This window comes from Chaetomium tenue, assembly GCF_020726465.1.
Source record: "Chaetomium tenue strain MPI-SDFR-AT-0079 chromosome Unknown F5144scaffold_3, whole genome shotgun sequence".
Taxonomy (NCBI): domain Eukaryota; kingdom Fungi; phylum Ascomycota; class Sordariomycetes; order Sordariales; family Chaetomiaceae; genus Chaetomium; species Chaetomium tenue.
The window spans coordinates 2,690,986-2,712,543 of NW_027117331.1; the positions used below are offsets into that span (position 1 = coordinate 2,690,986).

At 57.2% G+C, this 21,558-nt stretch overlaps 9 protein-coding genes across 9 annotated transcripts; 4 read left to right on the forward strand and 5 right to left on the reverse strand.

Moving 5' to 3' along the window:
• Positions 1–321: 321 nt before the first annotated feature.
• Positions 322–2,574, reverse strand: F5144DRAFT_568140 (uncharacterized protein). The gene is made up of 3 exons (XM_066788631.1): positions 2,283–2,574; positions 908–2,174; positions 322–854 (listed from the first exon to the last, which is right to left on the reverse strand). Exons 2-3 carry the CDS (start codon positions 2,141–2,143, stop codon positions 807–809), a joined length of 1,284 nt encoding a protein of 427 aa, XP_066644916.1. The 5' UTR covers positions 2,144–2,174; positions 2,283–2,574; the 3' UTR covers positions 322–806.
• Positions 2,077–2,980, reverse strand: F5144DRAFT_188050 (uncharacterized protein). The gene is made up of 2 exons (XM_066782794.1): positions 2,283–2,980; positions 2,077–2,174 (listed from the first exon to the last, which is right to left on the reverse strand). Exon 1 carries the CDS (start codon positions 2,870–2,872, stop codon positions 2,321–2,323), a length of 552 nt encoding a protein of 183 aa, XP_066644917.1. The 5' UTR covers positions 2,873–2,980; the 3' UTR covers positions 2,077–2,174; positions 2,283–2,320.
• A 1,970-nt stretch (positions 2,981–4,950) lies between these two features.
• On the reverse strand, positions 4,951–5,596 carry F5144DRAFT_187831 (uncharacterized protein). The gene has a single exon (XM_066782793.1). The coding sequence runs from the start codon at positions 5,563–5,565 to the stop codon at positions 5,035–5,037; it is 531 nt and encodes a 176-aa protein (XP_066644918.1). The 5' UTR covers positions 5,566–5,596; the 3' UTR covers positions 4,951–5,034.
• Positions 5,597–6,092: 496 nt separating this feature from the next.
• F5144DRAFT_568144 (uncharacterized protein) lies at positions 6,093–8,868 on the forward strand. The gene is made up of 2 exons (XM_066788632.1): positions 6,093–8,031; positions 8,101–8,868. Exons 1-2 carry the CDS (start codon positions 6,513–6,515, stop codon positions 8,430–8,432), a joined length of 1,851 nt encoding a protein of 616 aa, XP_066644919.1. The 5' UTR covers positions 6,093–6,512; the 3' UTR covers positions 8,433–8,868.
• A 186-nt stretch (positions 8,869–9,054) lies between these two features.
• F5144DRAFT_530350 (diacylglycerol acyltransferase-domain-containing protein) lies at positions 9,055–11,181 on the forward strand (the record flags this gene model as incomplete). Its single annotated transcript, XM_066786919.1, has 3 exons — positions 9,055–9,513; positions 9,725–9,771; positions 9,832–11,181. The coding sequence occupies exons 1-3, from the start codon at positions 9,486–9,488 to the stop codon at positions 11,179–11,181; spliced, it is 1,425 nt and encodes a 474-aa protein (XP_066644920.1). The 5' UTR covers positions 9,055–9,485.
• Positions 11,140–11,799, forward strand: F5144DRAFT_568148 (uncharacterized protein). The gene has a single exon (XM_066788633.1). The coding sequence runs from the start codon at positions 11,435–11,437 to the stop codon at positions 11,660–11,662; it is 228 nt and encodes a 75-aa protein (XP_066644921.1). The 5' UTR covers positions 11,140–11,434; the 3' UTR covers positions 11,663–11,799.
• Positions 11,800–12,700: 901 nt separating this feature from the next.
• On the forward strand, positions 12,701–14,532 carry F5144DRAFT_591717 (Alpha/Beta hydrolase protein; the record flags this gene model as incomplete). The annotated part of the gene is made up of 5 exons (XM_066790301.1): positions 12,701–12,796; positions 12,843–12,984; positions 13,041–13,246; positions 13,302–13,731; positions 13,787–14,532. 5 exons carry the CDS (start codon positions 12,701–12,703, stop codon positions 14,530–14,532), a joined length of 1,620 nt encoding a protein of 539 aa, XP_066644922.1.
• On the reverse strand, positions 14,497–15,887 carry F5144DRAFT_645975 (uncharacterized protein; the record flags this gene model as incomplete). Its single annotated transcript, XM_066792883.1, has 1 exon — positions 14,497–15,887. One exon carries the CDS (start codon positions 15,885–15,887, stop codon positions 14,772–14,774), a length of 1,116 nt encoding a protein of 371 aa, XP_066644923.1. The 3' UTR covers positions 14,497–14,771.
• Positions 15,888–19,657: 3,770 nt separating this feature from the next.
• On the reverse strand, positions 19,658–21,425 carry F5144DRAFT_546716 (uncharacterized protein; the record flags this gene model as incomplete). The annotated part of the gene is made up of 5 exons (XM_066787427.1): positions 19,658–19,754; positions 19,824–20,002; positions 20,170–20,405; positions 20,444–20,520; positions 21,148–21,425. 5 exons carry the CDS (start codon positions 21,423–21,425, stop codon positions 19,658–19,660), a joined length of 867 nt encoding a protein of 288 aa, XP_066644924.1.
• Between the last annotated feature and the right edge of the window lie 133 nt (positions 21,426–21,558).

Here is a 21,558-nt window from a genome sequence, read left to right on the forward strand (position 1 = left end):
CGGTAGGTATGTACCTAGGTAGGTGGGTATTTAAGCGACCTAGTCCCTAGATATTATTACCGTTTATCGTGTATCGTGGGCCGTGGGGTGGCTTGCGCGCGTCCTCGGTTTTGAGGTGTCGATAAGGCTGTCGGTGGATGTTCAATGGTGAAACGTGTTGGACTGGCGAGGTTGGACTGGAATCTTTAAAGTTGTCATATTCCGCAGGCGGCGTTGCGTCGCAAGCTGAGACGCAGCTCGCCAATTACAGCAGGCACCCGGCAGATAACTAGTGGGGAGCTCGAGTAAGCAGCATGCGAGCCACATTTGGGCCTGATAAGGCGGCTGTGGACCAAGAATATGTCACCATATCAATGCACGCACTCAACACTCAACACCAACCTCCGCCTCATCTCATCTCGTCTCAGGGATGAAACATGAATTATTTGTGCTTCTTAATTATTAGTTGAAAAGACTACTACCAACAGGCAATGCATTACAAGAACACGAGCCTTCAAGGCTCTTAGACGCTGCTCAGCTCACACGTGGGATGAGAGCCTGAGGAAACCTCGAAGAGTAGAAATCAAGGACCATATTCAACTTAAGCACATATATAATAAACCGCCAACCCATCCCTTGTCAAATACGCTTATATGGACATTTCGAACATTAAAATACGACCCTAAATCCACCGCTCTCTCCCTGGCCGTGGCTTGCTGGGACGGGAGAGCTTTGAAGCACCAAAACATTTGCACAAGTCGTCGTCGTGGGCCTGCAGCGATGCGGAACGAAAGAAGAACACCCAACGCAGCCATGGCTCGCTAGGCTCATTTGCTGAACACGATGATGGCCTTACCGCCCTCCTTCATGCCAACCTGTTACATCATTAGCAAAAGGAATACGTGGAACGAATCGGGATTCTACATACCGTGCAGCCCTTGTCGCTGCCGTAGTATTTGCCGTTCCTCAACCAGCACGTGCCGGAAATATCGCCCGTGATTTCGATATTGAAGTTAAGGAGGGCAGTGCTAGTCGGCAGGTTGGGGAAGATGGAGATGAAAGTCTCGCCCATCACGCTCTTGCCGACACCGATGTTGACCGGCGCCCAGTTACCAGCGGACAAGGGGAACTTGGAGCTCTTCCACGTGCAGGCCTCCTCAACCTCAACGCCGGCGTTGTTGACGTAGTACTGGGCAGTCGTGGCCGAGTTCTGCCACCAGTAGGACGTCTTGGAGTCGGGGTTCGTCAGGGGGTAGATCTGGTCAGGGTAGGTGTCGAGGGGGATAGCCATGCACTCGTTGCCGGGGTAGTCGGTACGGCAGACGGCGGCGTTGAGAGAAAGCTCGTTGCGGACGTAAACACCGCCCGCGCCGGGTTCGCAAAGCCTGGTGACGTTGGTCCGCGTGAGCTCCAAGAACCCGTCCTCGTTGCACCACAAACCGCCGACGGACTGGCCAGTCGCACCCTGCTCGGTGGGCCACTGCGTCTTCTGGTAGCCCGGAGGGCAGGCGTAAGAGCACATCATCCCGGGCTCGCACCCTCCTGAAGTAGGTGAGTGTATGTTGTCAATCGCAACCCCCTTCATCCACTTGCCGAACTTGGCAAGTGTGGTCCAGCCGTTGGTGCCCAGCCACGGGATCTCCACGGCGCCATACTCGGTGGGCACCTTGTTGCACTTAACCTCGCCGCTCGGGAACTCGGCATCGAGCCCAGTCGGACCCTTCGGCTTTGGCGGAGGCGGTGGCGCGGCCGAAGAAGTAGCTGCAGGGGGGGTTGAGGTTGTAGTCGGGGCCGGGGTAGAGGTCGTCTTCTCAAAGAACTGTCCACCGTGCTCAGGGAGACCCAACGAAGTCGAGAGGACCGGGGGTGGCGCGCTGAAGCTGGGCTTCGTCGAGCCCATGATAACGAAGAGGCCTTTGTCCAGGCCCTCCTTCGCCTGCTTCTCATCGATCTTCTTCCCATCCTCGTTCACGTACTCGACGACGGTCGGACCCTCGACGACCTCGGTGACGACCACGGTGCCAACACGCTTCTCCACCTGCGAGTCGCCGTGCCTCTTGGCGTGGAGGTGACGGTGGCTGTGGCCATGGCCGTGGGCGTGAGGCTGGGCGGCAACGCCGACAACAACTGCTGCCGCGACTGCGGTCTTGAAGATTCCCCTCATTTTTGCTGATTCTGAAGTACAGATATCTTATCTGTCGGTGCTCCGGGCTGGTTAGCCGTTTTGCTCTCGAGTCCAACTCCAGTCCAGTCCGTGCCTGTCTGTCTCCCCTGTTGCCCTGGCCGTAAACTGTGGAACTCACTTGTGGTTTGATGGGACACGGGCAAATTGCCTCTCTGATCACAGTGATCGGGGTAAAATTGTATGTTGTTCGTTGGCAGTTCCAAAAGAATGTGGTAGAAAGTGCAAAGACTTTCTTTTGGATGGAATCGTCGCAAAGGAGTGTGCGACGTTTAACGGTGGGAAACGAGTGACCAACGGTTCAAAAGAAGGATGAATCGAAGGAGGAGGGCTGCGTCTTGAATGAGCGGCAGGGCGACTTCTTGGTGGGCCGAGCGGAAAGGGAAAAGGAGCGAAATGAGCGCCAGCCAGGATGTTTAGTCCAGACCTTGCCAAGGGCAGTGCAGTGACCAGGGCGACGCCGCTTGGCGAAATTGCATCTGGGGGGAGGAAGTGGGCCAAAAACCTGCAGATTGGAAGAGGGCGGCTAATGCAGGTACCGCAGGAGCGCAGCCACTCATGGGATGGCAGGGATTGCCCATCTCGACAACGTGTTTCGGACGAAAACTCCCTCGGTAGCTTACGCAATTTGCAAGTGGGCATCGGAAGTCGGCCGAAACAACGGCTTGAAGACCGCACGCGGCCAATAAACAATTTCAAAAAATTCGACATGGAAAACGACGTATTTTTGGATTTACACCACAACCCCTGCCAAGCTACCGAAAAGCCAAGTCCCTTTACCGGAGCGCCAAGCGCACCATTGGCCCAGCTCAACCTGGCCAGAAATGGCCAGAACACCGTTCTGGCTTTCAGGTTTTGAGGCGGGGATCGATGATCATCATGAACAACCTGGAAGTCTCAAATATGACGTTTTCAATACACTTCCGATTCAACCGCCAATCCGCCACGCGCCGTTCTCCGATAGTGTGCGGAGTACGGAATACGTGGTAAAAACCTGACTCTTGTCGAAGAAACAAACGGGAACTTCTGCGCATCGGGCTCCTGGCTTGTATCGTTCCACCGGGTACCTGACTAGCCCCGTTTGGGCGAAGCAATCAATCAGGGTTCCTGCTGCCATTGGATCCGAATCTGGAAAAACCCTGACCAGTTCTCTCCAAGCTGACTCGATTCAGCCGTGAGGTGTGACTCTTTGCACAAAGACGAGACAGCCGTTCTGTCGCGGTGTTTGAACAAGGTGCTGACATGCATCTCACCCTTAACGATTCGGCTGCCCAGCACACAGCACCTCGTCGTTCGTTCGGCCCGTCCGGGGTCAACTGCCTTCGATCCGGATCTTGCCTGGGCCCAAGTCCAAATCGGGATTTCCTTTCCTTCACCCCTGTTCGGCCCTTGCACCGCCAATTGATTGACCGGCAATCCCCCAGACCCGACGGCAGCTCATCGGGCCCACGGTCGTCGATGCCGCGATGCCGCGATGCAGAGACGGTTTGCCGTGTTTACGGGTGTCGGCGTGCAGTCTCCAACACGACAGCCCAACACATGACATTCTGCCTGAAGTGTCTCGAGAGTGTCAATGAATTGACCGTGAGGCTTGCCTTTCTCTGCCAGGGCGCTGCCAGGGCGCTGCCAGGGCGCTGCCAAGTTGTTGACAAGATGAGGCCGGATTTATCAACAGCATAGCCACCACATAGCTCGGCTCGAGAAATGATCGCCCGAGCGAGGGGCAACACGACGTTCCTTTCGGACGAAATCCCTTATTCGAGACTCGTCCCCAACACCGCCGACGCCGCAAAGCAAGGAGTTTTACGAATACTGTGTAGTCCCCCTTTGTTGGCAAGAGACAGGCTGTGGGAGAAGAGTCTCGGTCTGGCCATGACATCGAACAGTCCGTTGTGTTGCAAGGGAACAAATAGATAGCAACATCCCTACCCCTATTCAGCATTGGTGTTTTCCTAGTTTTAGTGTACAAGTGTACATAAACCTGGTAATGTTCTACGGTAGGGCCGCTAAGTACGGAATGGCATCCCTCCGACGCAAGTCCATGCGGGAGGTACGTCGATGCATAACTCGGCGGGCCCATGCCAAAGGCGACTGACCGATCATGCTTCACCTGCTCCCTTTGACATCCAGTCAAAAGTGCCACCAGAGTTACTCAGCGATCCATCAATATCACCGTCTGCAGTCAATCGGGCTCGTTCCACAGGCACAACATCTAGCGCTGACAAGCGAACTGACGCCACGTTGGCGAAAGTCCGGGAGTCGAAGCCGAAGGAGGCGATCTCTGCGAGCACAGATACACAGGCACCCACAGGCGTCGAGGCCCGATCTTTTTTCAGTTGGCATCTCCCTTTATTTTCCAGGACTCATGGTACACACCGGCATCGAACATGTGCGTGACACTTGCCGGGTGCCCAGTACCAAGACGCCGAAGTGCAAGGGCTTGTACGCTGTGTGGCACTACGGGACTGGGTCCGAAGAGGAGTGACCAGACAATAGACTCGCTGTTGGCAACTCAGGCAGTTGTCGTTCTTGCTCGTTTTCTGCTTGTCAAATCTCCCAACGGCAGCCCTCCAGCTGTCTCAGAAGGTAGTTATCCGAGACTCAAGCCCAGGCACACCACTGTGGTCGGTTGTCAGGCGTCAAAGTCACCTCCTGCCCCCCTCGTGAAAAAGAGAAACGACGGAACTAGCTATGTGACTGTATAATATGAAGTCAAACATGGCTCGCCACAAAAGCGAGGCTTGATGGCTTGACCAAAACCTACAATGGCCGAAACGAAGTGACATGCGACCTACCCCTATACTTCGTACCACAACCCAGTTGGCCTCACGATTCTGTGTTTGTCGGTTACCGAGCGGTTCAGCTTCACTTTGTCATTTTAACAAATAATTCCAGGGACCAACCAACGGAGATGCCGTGGTGTATTCACGGCGGTAGGGAGGGGCGAGGACAGGAGGTGAGCTGGGCGACGAGGTCAGGGAGCGGTCAATAAGGACCCACTCCAAGGGGACAGCCGACGAGCGTATTACTGGGTATGGCTTGGTGAGGCTCCCTGTGGGCAGCTGGAAAACCGAACAGAAACGTCGCCGAGGAATCCCATTCGCTACATGCACGAGTTGCCGACCTACTTTTCGGCCATCAGGTGGCGCGCATTGGGCTCGGGCATTTCTCACGGCGATCTTTCTTGGGTGATGCGGTGCCGGGACGGGGCGAGTCCCAAAATCCAGGTCAGAGCAAAAAACCAGTGCAAAGCTGGAACTGGAAACCAGGTGTTGGCTGCTCTTGTTGTCTTTGCAACGCGAGCATCTCTCATGCAACGCTGCCGCACGGGAGGGGCCGTTTAGTGTTCCGCGGAATCGGAAAACACGAATGGACGAACGAGGGAACAGAGCGCTGTGATGCATCAAGCTGGCGAGCCTAGGGCAACCACATCACAGGCACATTCCCAGGGAGGGAAGGTGCTGATGAAGGTCTGGCGGTGGTCACTGCGCCACTTCCCTTCCATCGTGTTAAGAACGACTCCCAGGTTGGCCCCACTCAGCGCCCAGCCCAAACATTCCCAGGTCCGCGCGTCTTTGCCACGGGCAACGATTCGATCTCTCAAGTGAACACAGCCACTACGTGCTTGCTTTCCCAAATGACCCGAAGTGACAGAGCGCGCTGAGTGTGTTGCCGTAAGCAGTAAACCACGAATGGCAAAGCGAAGCGGTGGCTTGATTTACGAGACAGGTTAGTGCGGCGAGGCTGCACCACAACACGCCTAATGGGGCTTGGCCTGCCCAAGTACCGCCCTAACAACGAAGTTGGAATTGTTAGTAGGCACCTGAAGGCACCTGAACGCCTTGGTGTTCGCCGAGGGCGATCAGGTAAAAGTGGGGCGGGGGAGGCTTGCCGGCTGCTGCGCCCATTTTTCTTCCACAGTCCCTCTGCAGCCTTCTTTTCTCACCCTGAGGCTGCTTTCTCACGACACGTTCTCTCATTCACCAAAGCATTTCCATTCCCGAATGCTGACTGCATATTGCTCTCGACGGCAATTAGACACGACCGTCTTTCTAAGCAGTAAGATCTGGGTTTTCAACTAATCTCCTTTGTTCCTCTGCAGGGCCGACAATTCTGCGCCTTGTTTGAGCTTTCCCATCAAATACAATCAATACTCGGGAGCTCTCGCCACGATCTCCAGCCACACATTGAAGCCTCGAGGGCACCCCCCCCCCCCCCCTCCATCAACCCGGCGATGCCCCCGGGTTACCCAAGCCGTCAGCGCGGAAGAACCTGTGATTAATTAACCACCTGATACCCGGCTTGGGCGCACATTCCCATCCCCCGGCCTCGCTCGTGTCTCGCCGCCGTCATGGCCTCAGAACGGGGCCCCACCGCAACAGAAGCTCCGCGTGCGCCCTCGACATCGACCGTGCCGCAGACCACAGCTCCCTTTGGGTCAGTCGCTGAGCTAGCCCGGTCGAGATCACTCAAGCGACAACGGGAGACAACACCGACCTCGCAGGATCCTCTGGTGTCCAGTGGAGATATCTCGCCATCCAAAATTGCCCGACTGGTTGGCTTCGCCAGGCAGTCCCATAACCCGTCGGTGGGCGAGATCGCCGAAAACGAGGGCAGTCGGCAAGGGACAGAGGAGCATCAGCTGGCCCAGCTAGAACACAGCGACAACCAACCCGCGACCGACGACCTCATGTCGGGAGTCGCAGCAGAGATCCACCGATCGCAAGACGCGCCCCCGGACACGGGGCATTCGGATATCGAAGCTGCTGCGGCAGCCGCGACTGCAAGGGCACTCAGCTCGGTGACCATTCCGACGGGCCACGTTGCCGGCGACGAGCTTCACGACGTCAGCCCGCAGAGCGGTTCAAGCGGAGCAAGCGTTGAGGATGGAGATGGACACGTAGTCGACAGCCCAACAGCGATGGACGTGGACTCTCGCAACGACGAGGGTTTGTATGCGCCACAGCCCGAGGCGCCGATGGAAGACAAGACGGGAGCGTCGCTCTCTTACCCGGGGGCCATGCCGGCACCCGGGCATTCTCAAAGAATGATGAGCATGCCCATAAACGGCCCACAAACCCCCGGCCTTGACCTCACACCCCGCTCGCCAAATTCCAACAAGAAGCACAAGTGCCCTTACTGCGAGACAGAGTTTACGCGCCATCATAACTTAAAGAGCCATCTACTCACGCACAGCCAGGAGAAGCCCTACAATTGTCAATCGTGTCAAATGCGGTTCCGCCGGCTCCATGACCTTAAGAGGCATAGCAAACTTCATACCGGTGAGAAACCGCACGTGTGTCCGAGCTGCGATAGGAAGTTTGCGCGCGGCGACGCGTTAGCCAGGCACAGCAAGGGGGCGGGTGGTTGCGCGGGCAGAAGACAGACAATGGGCTCGTTTGGCCTCAAAGACGGCTATGATGGAGCAGACAGCTCTACCATGTCGGGGGCGCTGTACGACGGCGGGGAAGACATGTCGGACGACGAGCGGCGCCGTCTCAGCATGCCGAGCATCAAGCCGCAACACGTCGCCGGACAGACGGGGCCCGAAGGCTACAGCGGTCATTCGAGCACGTACCCCCCCGCCGGTCAACGTCAAGGCGCACCCGGTGGCCTGTATCCGCCCAATGTCGACCGCGGCTCGAGCACAAACACATCCCCCAGCATGCCGGGCGGCCACACGCCGCAAACCAGCATATCGTCGGTGCCGCTAAGCGCGGGCAGCTCAGCCATGTACTCGCAGGGTGGCATGACCGAGAGCCCCAAGCCGCTGAGCCCAGGCGGCACGCAGGTAAACTCAGCCGCAGGTCAGCAACGGGCAGGCAATGAACAACAGCAAGGCGCTCCGGGGCTGTCTCTGCCTACGCATGGTATGTCACCAGCGGCCAAGCAAGCCTGGCTCTCTCAGTACCCCCCCGCTGACCGAGACGCAATCCAAGGCAACACAACGACATCCCAGCACGCAGGCGGTCGAGAACGCGGCCGGGCGGCGAGCGGTGCGGCGCAACGCCCTCCACAGGGCGGGGAGAATGGCGGGTTTGGGCAGCCAGACCCATGGGCGCTTTTCCACCACCTGGAAGGCATGGTCAAGCAGCTCAGCGCCCAGGCGGAGACGGACGCGAGAAGCAGAGCGCAACTCGTGGAGAAGCTCAACGCGCACGAGCAACACATCGCGGCGCTGACGGCCGAGGTGGCGGCGCTACGGCAGCAGTTCACCCCGCCGCAGGAGGAGGAGGGCTCCCCGACCGATTCCGCCGCCGTTCAACAGTAGAGTTGGTGAGCGGGCGGTTGGTGAAGAGCGGGAGGGAAGGAACCGGGGCCGGAGGCCACGAGCCTACCGGCATCCCATGTCCGCACCTTATGAGGTGCTTGTATTTTGTAGAGGTTTCCAATCTGGTTCGGGGCAACGGCGGGCGTTGGAACGGCGCAAGGACGGTGGTTTTTCGGGCCAAAAGAAGGGATAAGCGTCAGCGTGCTGGGTTTGTAGCAGGTCGGGCTGGACTAGGCAGGGTCTCCCATGGGAGCCAACCGAGCTTTCCGTTGGGAGGTCAGGTTTTGTTTGTTCAGCAGCCAAATCCTCGGTCTCGAGATGTGGGCTGTGAACTACTGGGCTTATTATGGTACCTATCTCTTCATCGAGTTGAGATAGCGTCTAAGTAGCCTCGCTAGAGCATACTAAATGGCAAGATCTGGCCTTTACTTTGGTAGCTGTTGTTCGCTGGTTTCTAAGCTGTGCTTCTCACATCACGCACATCACATGTCTAACAACCAGAATCGACAGGGGTACGAAATCCGAATGCCTATTGAGCCATCTCTGACGAGCCTTGGCGTTCCACATGATAGATGGCAGTGCGCGTGCCGGGACACCGGCCATGCCGCAGCCCCACCTCGCAAACGTCATGACGAGCAACTGGAATGGCGAATGGCTCGCTGTAATTCGGGTTTGAGCTCCGCCGTGGCAGGTTGTGCCCTCCCTCGCCGCGGCGCTCGTCTCTGAAGCGCCGCCAGAAAAACCAACAGTCCCTCATCTGATCTCTCAGCTGATTTATTCTTTGATCTAGTTGTTTTTCGATTTGAATTTAATCTGAACTCTCGATCCAAACCGAAATTAAGCTTCCATTCCGATTCAGACCCTCCACCGTCAGACCGACCCTCTTTCCTCACCACCGAACAATAGCGAGCACAGTGGATATAGTACTGGGGCAGGCATCGATCACATCGCGCCTTTTTGGAAACTTCACATTTTACAACAACATCGTATCGCCGCTTCCGTCTCCAATTCACGACCACCTCCTCTCCTGCCCTCCGGGCCCCAACCAAGACCATGCCGTCTGCTCCGACTCTACTCCCAGGTGAGACACCCACCGGCCGTGCAAACCAGCCCCTCGAAGACCCGTCATAGCGCACACACACACGCACACTCAAGGAATAGGAGGATCACGGTGGCTTGGTGGTCATTCGTCATTATGGGCAAGAGCAAGGCGTTGCGGAGGAGCATTGCGCACGCCAGGAGATCGCACGGTGGTTATGTTGTCCAGGCCCAGACCGTTGACATCGAGACAGCACCACACGATGACGACACGGCGTCGGGGAGGGGGGGTACCGAGACGGTGGGTTACAGTGTTCCGCGACATACCACTTCTCTGGTTCCGGGCTAATAGCATGGCTAGGACGGTAACGGCACGCTCAACGGCTTCCTCACGCCCACCTCAGCCATGAGCTCGATCCACAACGGCAGAACCAGCCTCGGCCAAATGGCTGGCATGGCGGAATCCACAGGAGACATCGCCGAGAGGGAAGCCGACGAACTCTCGTCTCTGGGGAGTTTCGACAGCAACGGTCACGGCGCGACAACCCCCAGGGATGTTCACGACACCTACCCGCGACTCAGGGATACGGCGGGCAAGGAAGCCGCCGCTCGGGAACGGGCCCGGATCAACGCCTATAGAGCGGGCGGCATCCGCTTCGCCCCCTGGAATATCCCCTACCGCCGCCGGCTGCAGACCATGGCCGTGCTCGCCCACTGCCTGAGCATCGCCATGACCGTCTCCTTCTTCTTCTTCCTGTGTGCCATCCCACTCACCTGGCCGATCCTAATCCCCTACCTCCTGCACATGCTGCTCTCCAAATCCGCCACCGACGGCCGGCTGCGCGCGCGCTCGGAGCGGTTCCGCCGCCTCCCAATCTGGAAGTTCTTCGCCGACTACTTCCCCGCCACACTCCACAAGACGCACGACCTGCCCCCAACACGCAAATACATCTTCGGCTACCACCCGCACGGCATCATCTCGCATGGCGCGTTCGCCGCCTTCGGCACCGAAGCCCTGGGCTTCGCCGACCAATTCCCCGGCATCACCAACAGCCTGCTCACCCTCGACTCCAACTTCCGCATCCCCCTCTACCGCGACTACATCCTCGCCCTCGGCCTCCAATCCGTCTCCAAAGAATCCATCACCTCCATCCTCACCACCGGCGGCCGCGACGGCGACGGCATGGGCCGCGCGGTAACCATCGTCGTCGGCGGCGCCCGCGAGTCCCTCGAAGCCCAGCCGGGAACCATGCGCCTCGTGCTCGCCCAGCGCAAAGGCTTCGTCAAGATGGCCATGCGCACGGGCGCCGACCTCGTCCCTGTCCTAGCCTTCGGCGAGAACGACCTCTACGACCAGCTCAGCGCCCAGCAGCACCCGCTGCTGCACCGCGTGCAGATGTGGGTGCTGCGCACGCTCAAGTTCACGCTGCCGTTCTTGCATGGCAGGGGGATTTTTAATTATGATGTTGGGTTGATGCCGTATCGCAGGCCGTTGAATATTGTGGTGGGCAGGCCGATCCCCGTGCGGAAGGTGGCGCTGGGGGAGAAGATGGATGGAAGGGAGGTGGAGCGGTTGCATAGGGAGTATGTGGGGGAGTTGGAGGGCATGTGGGAGAGGTATAGGGGGGTTTTTGTGAAGGGAAGGGGGGGGAGGGGTGGGCATAAGGGGGAGGGGGAGGGGGGGGAAGGGGGGTTGAGGATCTTGGATTAGTGGAGTGATAGGTACATACCATACCATACCCTGTCTTATGTCCTACTTATTTATGTACTACTTGTTTTATTCAAGGGTTGGTGGTAGTATCTGGGGGGGAGAGCTGTTTGTACTGTGCTGTGTTGTGCTGGTATGGTTATTACGGATGTTTAGGTCTTCCCTGTATGGCGAGCTGCTGCTTCTGGTGTTCGGTTAGGTTAGGTTATCATTTCGGGGTTAGTTGGCATCTGGTTTGGTATCCTGGGGGGTACCTATGTTATGTTATCCTTCCTTCTTAGGACTGAGTGGTTTCGCTGGGTTATCTTGTATCATGGGTTTGTTAAGGGGGGCTGGGCTGGTTGTTGGTTGTGAGATACTGTTGATACCTGGTTACTTAGTTTATTGTATGTTATCGGGGGGAAGGGGTATAATAATGGCGTTATTATCCCATTGGTATCCGTTATGTCCTTTTATGTTCTTCGTCATCGAGTCTGTACACTGATGTGTAGACTTTACAAGTAGTGTCATCCTACCGTGGGATAACCACCCCCTGGGTTCCTGCGGGGCGGCCGGCTCGGATCTGCGGCGTGAGGTGGGGGTTTTGGCGGTGGTTGGTTTCGCAGTTGAATGGAACTTGGCACGGCGTGTAACTAATGGAACCTTACATTCACCATCTTGGGGAACGGTTTTACATCGGAGTTGCTACGTCTGTGGCAGTGTTTAGAGGTTTATGGTTTCGTTGTTTTGCTTATTGTTGTTTATGATAGAGTAGGTTGTTTATCTACCATTGGGACTGAGGTATGTATGATCTTCCTCTTCTCCTTCGTACTATTGCGTGATGGTGTTATTGTGATGGTGATGCTGACCTGGTGGCAGACTTTCCATGACATGGTGTGAGTCTCCTCGTTCGAGAACTCTCTGGCGGTATGGGCCGTCCTCCTCCGGTGCCATCACTGGATGATGTCCGTGATGGCGAGGATGGTGGTTATCGGGATGAGCCAGGCGGCAGGTTGAGGTATTATGCCCACAATGCCCACAATGCCCACAATGCCCACAATGCCCACAATACCCCTACCGGGCAGGGCCATGACAGGAGGCGGGTTACTGTTGGCCTCAAAGGGGGCGGTGGCTGGGCATCACCGCGGCCATCGGGGAGTACGGCGGTTGCGCTCGTCTTGTCGATGGTGTTGGTTTTGGTGGTGCAAGTGGGTGTATGGCTGTTGGTGGTCAGGTCAGAAGGGAGTGTTAGAGATGGGGTAGGTTCTATTCTTTTTGTCTCTTTCGGGTCCGGTTACGCTGTAGTGGGAGTTCCACATCTGGCATATCCTGCCCGTCACACAATGCAATTCTCCATGCTATGTCGTATGAACCCTCCAGTTATGGCCTCCTCGGACGCCCTACGCCTCCACAATGCTATGCTTCACAAACTGATCTCATCTTGTCACCGCAGCCTACTGTCGTTGGCACTGCCCGAGCCAACCTCAACTACACCACCTACGAGGGCCTGCGTCTGTCCAATGGGGTGAATTCTTTCCGGGGCATGCGATATGCCGCACCGCCACTCGGTAATCTGAGGTGGAGAGCCCCGGTTGAACCTGCCCCAACGCTGGCGGGGGGCGTAGAGAAGGCTATGACGGTACGTGTGAATGTCTGCTCATAGTAATGCGCTGACCTCCCGGTAGTATGGGCCGGTATGCCTCGGAAACGGCGTGACGTATCCCGTCCAGGGGCAGAGCGAAGACTGTCTGTTTGTGAATGTTTGGGCACCGACGAATGCTACCGAGAAGTCGAAGCTGCCGGTGTGGGTGTTTATTCAGGGCGGTGGTAAGTTCTCTCGGTTACCCAGGTGCGGCATGGCCCCTGACTGATAGTGTGGGCAGGATACGGCCACAACGCCAACGCCAACTGGGATGGCAACGAAGTCGTCCAGCGATCCGGCCACAGCATCGTCATGGTCAACTTCAACTACCGGGTCAGCCTCTGGGGATTCCTCGCCAGTGAGCGAGTGAGGGAGGACGGAGACCTGAACGCGGGTTTGTTGGACCAGCGGATGCTTCTGGAGTGGGTGAAGAAACATATTGCTTCGGTAGGCCAAGATGTTTTGTTCTCCCCACCCATACTTTGGCTGACTGAGAATCTAGTTTGGCGGAGACCCCGACCACGTTGTCATCCACGGCGCCTCTGCCGGCGCCGGTTCTGTGGCCACGCACCTGGTGGCCTACGGTGGACGCAACGACAATCTCTTTGTGGGAGCCATGTCACAAGCCAACTTCTTCCCTGCCCAGCCCTTCGTCGAGGAGCTCGAGTACCAGTTTGACCGCGTGGTAAGCCAGACAGGCTGTAGCCAACTAGATCCGTCCCAGCAGATGGCTTGTCTCCGGGACAGGGACGTTGCCGTGTTGCAAGCCGCCAACTACGCACAGCCATTCCCTGGGCGCCCAGATCCGCCTGTCCCTCTGTTCTATTGGACTCCATGTGTTGACGGAGACCTCCTCCGTGACCTCCCCTATCGCCTATTCGAAAAGGGGCATTTTATCAACGTGCCGGTGATGTTCGGGACATCCACGAACGGTGCGTCCTCCCAGCCACCCCCCCATTAAACAACCAACACTAAACCCTCCAACAGAAGGCTCCGTCTTCGTCCCAAACGCCGCCACACCCGACGACGTCTCTCTCTTCTTCCGTAACAACTACCCCCTACTCACAACCAACGACACAACCGCCATCCTCGCCCAATACCCCCAACTGCCCCCGCTACCCAACCGCAACCCCTGGTTCCCCACCGCCAGCCAGGCCTACGGCGAAGCGACCTTTATCTGCCCATCCCACAACGTCCTCACCCACCTCCACCGCCACTCCCACTCCCTCTCCCACCCACGGCCGCACCCAGACACCACCACCACCACCACCAACCAAACCACCCCCCCACAAAGCACAAACCCCCCCACCCTCAAAATCTACGCCTACCGCTACAACGTCCACGACACGCAAAACCTCGCCGCCGGCCTCGGCGTGCCGCACATCTTCGACTCGGCCGCCATCTTCGGGCCCGACAACGTCGGGAGCAGAGGAGGAGGGGGCTACCTCGCGCGGGCCAGCTACAAGACGTACAACGCCGGGGTGGTGCCGCTGGTCATGGGGTACTGGCTCGGTTTTGTGCGGGGGCTGGATCCGAATTGGGGGTGGGGGGTGGGGGGGGTGAGGTGGGAGGTTTGGGGGGAGGGGGGTGCCCGAGGTGAGGATGGGGGTGGGATGGGGAGGAGGTTGGTGGTGGAGACGGAGGGGGCGAGGATGGAAAGCGTGGGGAGGGGGGAGAGGGAGAGGTGTGCGTTTTGGGAGGGGTTGGGGGGTGGGAGGATGAGGCAGAAGTGATGGATGGGTTGTGTGTTTTTGTTTATGCTGGCATGATTCATGGTATGGTAAAGTAATTGGAAACGGAGTTGTGTTGAGATAAAACAGGCGGGATGGCCGTGATAACTGGATAACGGCCGTGTGGGCTTTGTTAGAGATATTTAAATTGAAAAATTAGCATTTAAACTTTCTCCAACATATTTGAAGTCTCTAGGTCGGATAACGCAAGACATCTCAGACTCCACTACCCAAATGCAGACCTAATCATGGTCCTCCTCTGTCAACCCCGGACACCCCTCCATCTCCTCATCCGGATACGCAAACTTGCACCAGAAGCAGTAGCGATACTCTTCGCGCAAGTAATCCACCGCCTTCTGCAATCGCTCATCCACCGGCAAGGCGTTAAACTCCTCCAGCTCAGGATCCTCCTCGTCCAGGTCTTCCGCCGTTGCATACGTCGTCGCCGCCTTCCCAAGCGCCTTCTTATCATCCTCATCCTCTTCCGCATCGTCATACGTCGGCAGCCTCGCCAGCCCCTGCTCCAGATCATACCTCATCCTGCGGTCCCTCTCGGCCTCCTCGCGCGACCTGACCAACCCCCGCCACGCAACCGGAATGCCCTTCAACGGGCGCACCACCACCTCCCTGCCCTCAGCCTGGGCCTCCTCCTCCTCCCTCTCCGCCGCCATCCGCTCAGCGACCTTCTGCGCGGCCGCCAGCTGCCTCTCCCACCTTGCCTCTTCACGCTCCCTGCGCATGCGCTCTCTATACTCGCCCTCATCCGCCTTGGCGCGCTTCGCCCTCTCCCCCGCAGCCTCAGCCGCCTCTCTCACCTTACGCTTCCGCTCACTCTCCAACCCGATCCCCTCTCTCCCATCCCGTATCTCGATCCGAATCGGCTCCGTCCTCCCACCACCACCACCACCACCACCCCCATTTCCACCCCCAATCGCCCCCCCCTCCCCCTCCCCCCCCACAAGCGCAGGCCCCTCAGCCTTCCTCCCCAACGCCCCCCCCCTAAACCCCATCCGCGCCATCATCGCCAACCCCTTACTCTTCGGCTGCGCCTCAAACAGCGACTGGGCCAGGGCCGCCTCGCGCCGGGCGTCGGCCTCGGCAGCGAGCTCGGCTTTGGATTTGGGATGGGCGCGGGCCTCGGCCTCGCGGCGAAGGCGCTGGCGGCGTTGGAGGGATGTTTCTGCGGGGGGTTGGGGCTGGTTTTTTTGACGGTTGTGGGTGGTGGTGGTGGTGGTTGTGGGGGTGGGGTTCGTGGTGAAGGTCATGGACATGTAGTCTTCTTCTTCTGATTCTTCTTCTTCTTCTGGGTGGGGTTTTGATGGGGGGTTGATGGGTTTGGGGGGGTTGAGGGAGCTCATTGTGTGGTGTTGTGGCGTTTTTGTTTTTGTTTTGTTTTGTTGTTGTTGGGTTGAGATTGTCGGTGAGTTTGGGATGTGGCGGGACGGTAAAAAGATGGGATTGACTGTGCGTAACGGGTCGGTATTTGTGATGTTGATGCCAGGTATGTTTTGCGTGATGTATTTGATGGCGGATGGAAAAGAGTTGATGAGATGCGGTTGAACATTCATTATGGGTTGGTTAAGCGGTCGTGCTGTAGGGTTAGGGTTATGTGTGTCTGTCCTGGAAACCATAAAGAAGTTATGAAAACGTCATCAACGGCATGGCATGGATTACACAGAACGGTATATGCGTGGTCATAATTTCATAATTCAGTGTTTAGAGATGTTCCGCCTCTAACGTTTGACGACATTCAATCACGAAAGTGTCACGCCAAACCGATAAACCAAAATTGAGTTTTGGACTCATCATATCGAGGGATCCTCTCAGGGTTCTTATTTTTTATATTATTTTTCTTTTGCATTTTCTCGCCTTTGATTGTGTTCTTATTTGGTGAACCATATTTGTTTATCCCGTCGTCTGACGATTCAAAGGGCAGGCTGAATGGTGATGTTTTTGACCTTACCTACTTTGAAAATGAGCCTGCAGCGAAGGGGCACCCGACCACAAGATTCAAGGGATAGCTTTAGTTATCGTCCCTGATAGATTGAAAGTATTCAAAAACAACCTCCCCATTGTTCTCGTTGTTCCGTTGGTGCCCTGAACCATGTAATTGACATTGCCCCTTGTTTCTTCATCCAATCTGACAACTACTTCTTGTTCTTCACGCCAGGGGTTGGGATTCGGAATACTCTAAGTTCATGGGGGACTTGATTTCTTGTTTTGTAATTCTAACCCGGGATTCTCATGACGGCAGCCATACACGGGAGGTGCCGCTCACGATATAAGCCGCCACCGCCCCCAATCCGCCAGAGTAGTCCCGAAGGATGGACACTAACGGTTACATCCCATATGGTTCTGTGTCACAGACACCTGAAACGATTGAAGTCCCCTTGGGGAGATGAGCGGCGGTGATAAACGGGAGACAGCCATAAACTTAGTCACCCTCCCTACTAACATCTGCTCTACCGACCGGATCGACCGGATCGACCGGGATCGAGGACAGCCAACAGTGCAGTCCGTATACGCAACCGCCCACCCCGGCCTCCCCCCCGACTCCCGCTCCCGTCCGTATACGTATGCATAAGCGCACCTACGGCGTAGAACGGCCGACCGGCCGAATCAAGGCCAGACCCGTCCCTCCCAGCTTCCGTCATCCCCCCCAGGTCACCCCCATGGCGGCACAGTCACGGCGCGGCGCCGCGGCGGCAGCGCGGGACTTGGTCTGACTGGGGTTTTTACTCGACCTGGGGATTACTGGATGCTGCTTGGCCTTTTTTATACCTGGATGGTAGGGCACAACGGTTGGAGGGTTATTTGGGGGGCAAAGCACGGAGAGCAGAGCAAGGTAAAGTAGGGGGATATCACAAATACTCGAGGCACACACACACACACACACACAAATACGCACAGGCACCCACCCACACCACACCACCATCAAGCACATCTCTTACCGGCGTGACCCGCGGTGAGTGAGCTCAACCGAGTTGCTGACAAAGGATGGGATGGGATGGGGGACAAGAAAGGATGCAGGGGGAAGCGGCGTTGGTAGGTTAGTGTGCTACCCAAACGGAGACGGGTTTGTCTATGGTAAGACAACGCCGTCCGGGCCGCAAGAAAAAAAATCGAGCAAAAGAGTGTGTGCTTGGTTTACTTCACACCCAACTCTTGAGCTCGCAATCTATCAGAAGAGAGGGAGGACGCCAATGTGGCTAGACGGTTGTGATGCGATGTACCTTTCGATGGGAGGTACATACAAACCGCCCACGATGTCCATGGCGCACACTGCATCCGTCCAGGCAACTCGCACTCGGCTCGGTGCCGTGAAGGGAAACTCAAGAAACCCGTTGGCGGTGACTCCATGAAAAGCGGCCATAATGGCGGCCCCGTAGCCGGACCGAGCAAGCTGGAAAAAAAGCGGCCTCGGTGAAAAAAACCCAAAAAACAGCAAAATGTTTTAGGTTGGGTTTGTGGTCCGGTTTGACAGCAACCCAAAGGATTGTCTTGCGTCGGCGCCTCCGAGCAACCGAGGCCGGCGCTGGCTGGCTGCGTCATTCCAAGGAATCCCACAGCATCGCATCAACAAACCAACAAACCCATCCACAGCAAGGCACACAATCCAATCCAATCCGATCACAGCCCTGCTGCTCAACCCAAATCCCGGGTGAGGGAGGTCGGTAGGCCTCCCGGCGGCGGCCTTGCGTGCGACCGCCGACCGCCCGACCGACCGACCGACCGACCACCCGCCCGCGATGTGGCCCGTCCGCTGCGGCCTGCCAGCCTGTCCATCGGCCCCCCCATCGGGACAGTTAGGTAGTGGGAACAAACCCAGGTGGCCGGCGCGGACGCGGCCTGTGCAGCATGCAGCAGCACCAACCATTGCTCATTGCCCTGCTGCTGGTGCTGGGACGGTGGTCCATGCAAACGCGGCCGGCCAACCAGAAAAGACAGGTACTGTACATGTGCGGTCGGACGGATACTTGTTGGTTGACCTGCACGGCTGGCAAAGGCCCCCCCAAACACCCAAACAGGGCGGCCACCGGCGCGGGGCGGGATCGCGCGCGCGAGCCAGTGAGAACGTACTATGGGAGGTCCCCGATCCCCGCTGCCCTCGGATCCCCCTGCGAGACGACTCGGCGCTGGTGATGGCGAGTGGGGCGCCTGACTTGTAACACGAAAGTTGCTTGCGACTGATGACTTGGGATCCTGCCTGCCGCTAGCTATCTCGTCATCTATCTTGTGCTCAGCTGCTTATGGGGTTTGTTGGAGGAGTTGGGCTCCATCGTTAAGCGAAAGACGGGAGCACCCTGATGATGATCGAAGGAGTGGGTAGGCATGCGTTGGGGGGAGGCATTGCCTCGTTTGGCCGTCTCCAACATGACGTCGGGCGGTGAGGTTCAATCAATGCAATGCGCGCTGCGCTGCGCCAGACAGACATGGAGCGAGTGTTTCGAAGGGACTCGCGTGCCCCTGCGTGCATGCGATGCTGGGGACGCCAGCTGCAAGCAACAGCAAAAAGTTCAAAACGCCTGCAGCACACCGCACACACACCCCTGCCGCCGGCAATTGCTGTTTGGTGGCTTGCGAGCAATACCACCTACCAAGCAACACTGGTCACAGGTTTGGGGTCCGATAATGGCCAAGTATTCGTCCCCTACTTCGGACTGTCTCCGACGAACCAAGTGTGATAGTTACACAGTAACGAACCAAACCCTGGTTTTGCGGCGCAGGAACCGATTCAGTGACGCAAGATGGATGACTGCCGAGCATCGGCGGCGGCCGAGTCAGCATAGTTGGCTTACTGGTATGGTTGACCCGCCCACACCAGCAAGTCAGGTAGATCTCAGACCTCGCCGTCTGCACACGGACGGCGTCGAACGGAACCAAAAGTGTGGAGTGCGGAAGATCCAATGCCAACCCCCCGGCAGCGGGGCATTTATTAGTCTCGAGTGTAAGTGGTGTATGGTCACTAGGTTGCGGACGGACTGTTGCAAGGGAGGAGCGAATACTTCCCAGTCGGAACAGATATGGGCCAATGAAGGGTCCCGGGACTGCGCGACCGGGCTGCAGTCTGCACCATGTTTGTGGCGAGATGCCCGTTCGCGATGCAAGATGCAACAGGTACAGACTTTTATCCGAGCCCTTGCTCGAGCGAGAGGATGGGTTTGTTGACCCATTGGTGTTTGGCGTGTCGTGTTTTGGACAGCGGGGCCCTCGGAGTGATAGCGCTGCATGGGATTATCGGCTATCACATCCGCGCTCTTGTGGGTGTGCCCTGTTACCTGGCTGGGACGAACCTGACACTAAACAGCCTGAGACTGAGAAGAACGTGTTTTTTTTGAGGCTGGACTTCAGACGGCGTCACAACAACTGCCCTGGTTGACCTTGTCCGCTCCACTGCGGCTGGCGTTTGTGGCAATGTCTCGAAGATGTCGCTCACACGGCAGTTGAGCACGATGGTGCCTTGGCAAAATGACTGGATGCAAACTGTCAGTTCTCTCAAATAGACAGGCCCTGCTTTTTCCTGTTGCTTTTTGAGCTGTCAGTTGAAGAAGAAGCAGCAACGCCGGTGGGTTTGACAGGAACCTCGAGGTCACCCAGGATGCGCAGAATCTTATCTCACAACCTCGCAACCCCACAAACCCGGGCACACTTATCAGCGCTTGTGCCTCTGGCTGCCCGCTGCTCCTGCGCACGGTCGAGCCGCGAATCCTTCGCCAGCCATCCCGCCGACAGGGTTCCCTTCAGTCGCGGTTGGTTCCCGGCGAGATCTCGATCCTCACCCAAAAACTTGGGGATGCCGAGGTGAGCTGCCCAGAACCCCTCTCGACGCAGTCCGTTCACCGCGCTAGTGCTGACGGCGCCCCCAGCTTTGGGGACTAGCCAGTGCTAGCAACCACCGGAATCGATACCTTACGTAAAACGGGCCGTCGATCTTGGAGATACAGAGGCCGACCGCGATGGTGGAGGGCATACTTGTACGAAGTAGTAGAGCTGAAGCTGCCAGCAGTTAGTTACGAAGTCTAGTGGCGGGGTTGGTCAAGAAAGGGAATCCTGAGCGGGCTCGTTCGCGACATGCTGGTAGAAGTAGTGATTGTGTTTGCTGAGGTCGCTGGTTGTTTGTTGCCCGCAGTCCTGGACAGCGGCTTTGCCCGGAAGTGTGAGGAGAAGTCGTTACTGTGATAAGGTAGTGTAGAGCTCTCGTGCTTGTCGTCCTCGACCGTGTAACGTTATCTTTACACAGTAGACCCCGATACCAGTCAATCTGGCAGCCCCGATGCTCGCTCGCCGTGGGAGGGAAATCGGCCGGGCTTTGCCATGAACAAGGGTATGCTGGAAATTCAAGACGGAAACGGGCAAGTTGGCCTGCAGAGCGCGAATTGTGAGGTGGCGCTCTTCATGCACAAAAATGGGACCCTGAAACCTTCGAGAAGACCCATCGACATGGCACGGGGGCGCCCCCATTGGCAGAGCCGGTCTCTGTTCCTGCGTTAGTGGATCCGAGGTGGGAACGAAGCTGGGTCGGTGGGGGGACATAGCGGGGGATTTGGAGACCGCCATTCGCTGTGTGCCTGGTCGTGCTGCCCATCGCCGAGACGGGAAATAACGCGTTGCAGATACATTGCGCCATCACCATCTGTCATGGCAAGCATGGGAAGATTGACCATGCTTGCTTCTTGAGAGACAAGGGCCGTCGATCTCAGACAAAAAGCATGAGCCCAACGGTGAATTTCCCTGGGTTTTCGGCTCTCATCCGGGAAAGATGGGCCATAAGTGAGATCAGAAGGGTGTCGCGGTTGTCCAGTCGAGCCAGTGTCCCGATTCAAGCAACGCCACAACGTTCTCAGTTTGGCGAGCACCCATGTGAGCAGCAGGCCTGCGTGCTTCCCTGGAGCCATCGTTGCATCCCACTAGCCCACCTACCGCTAGTTAGCGTGGCATTGACGAACAACAAAACCGAAAAACCCATCCAGATGTCAAATTCCCGGGCATGGGGTTGTTGTTGTTGGCTCGCACGGCTCATCCCCGGCG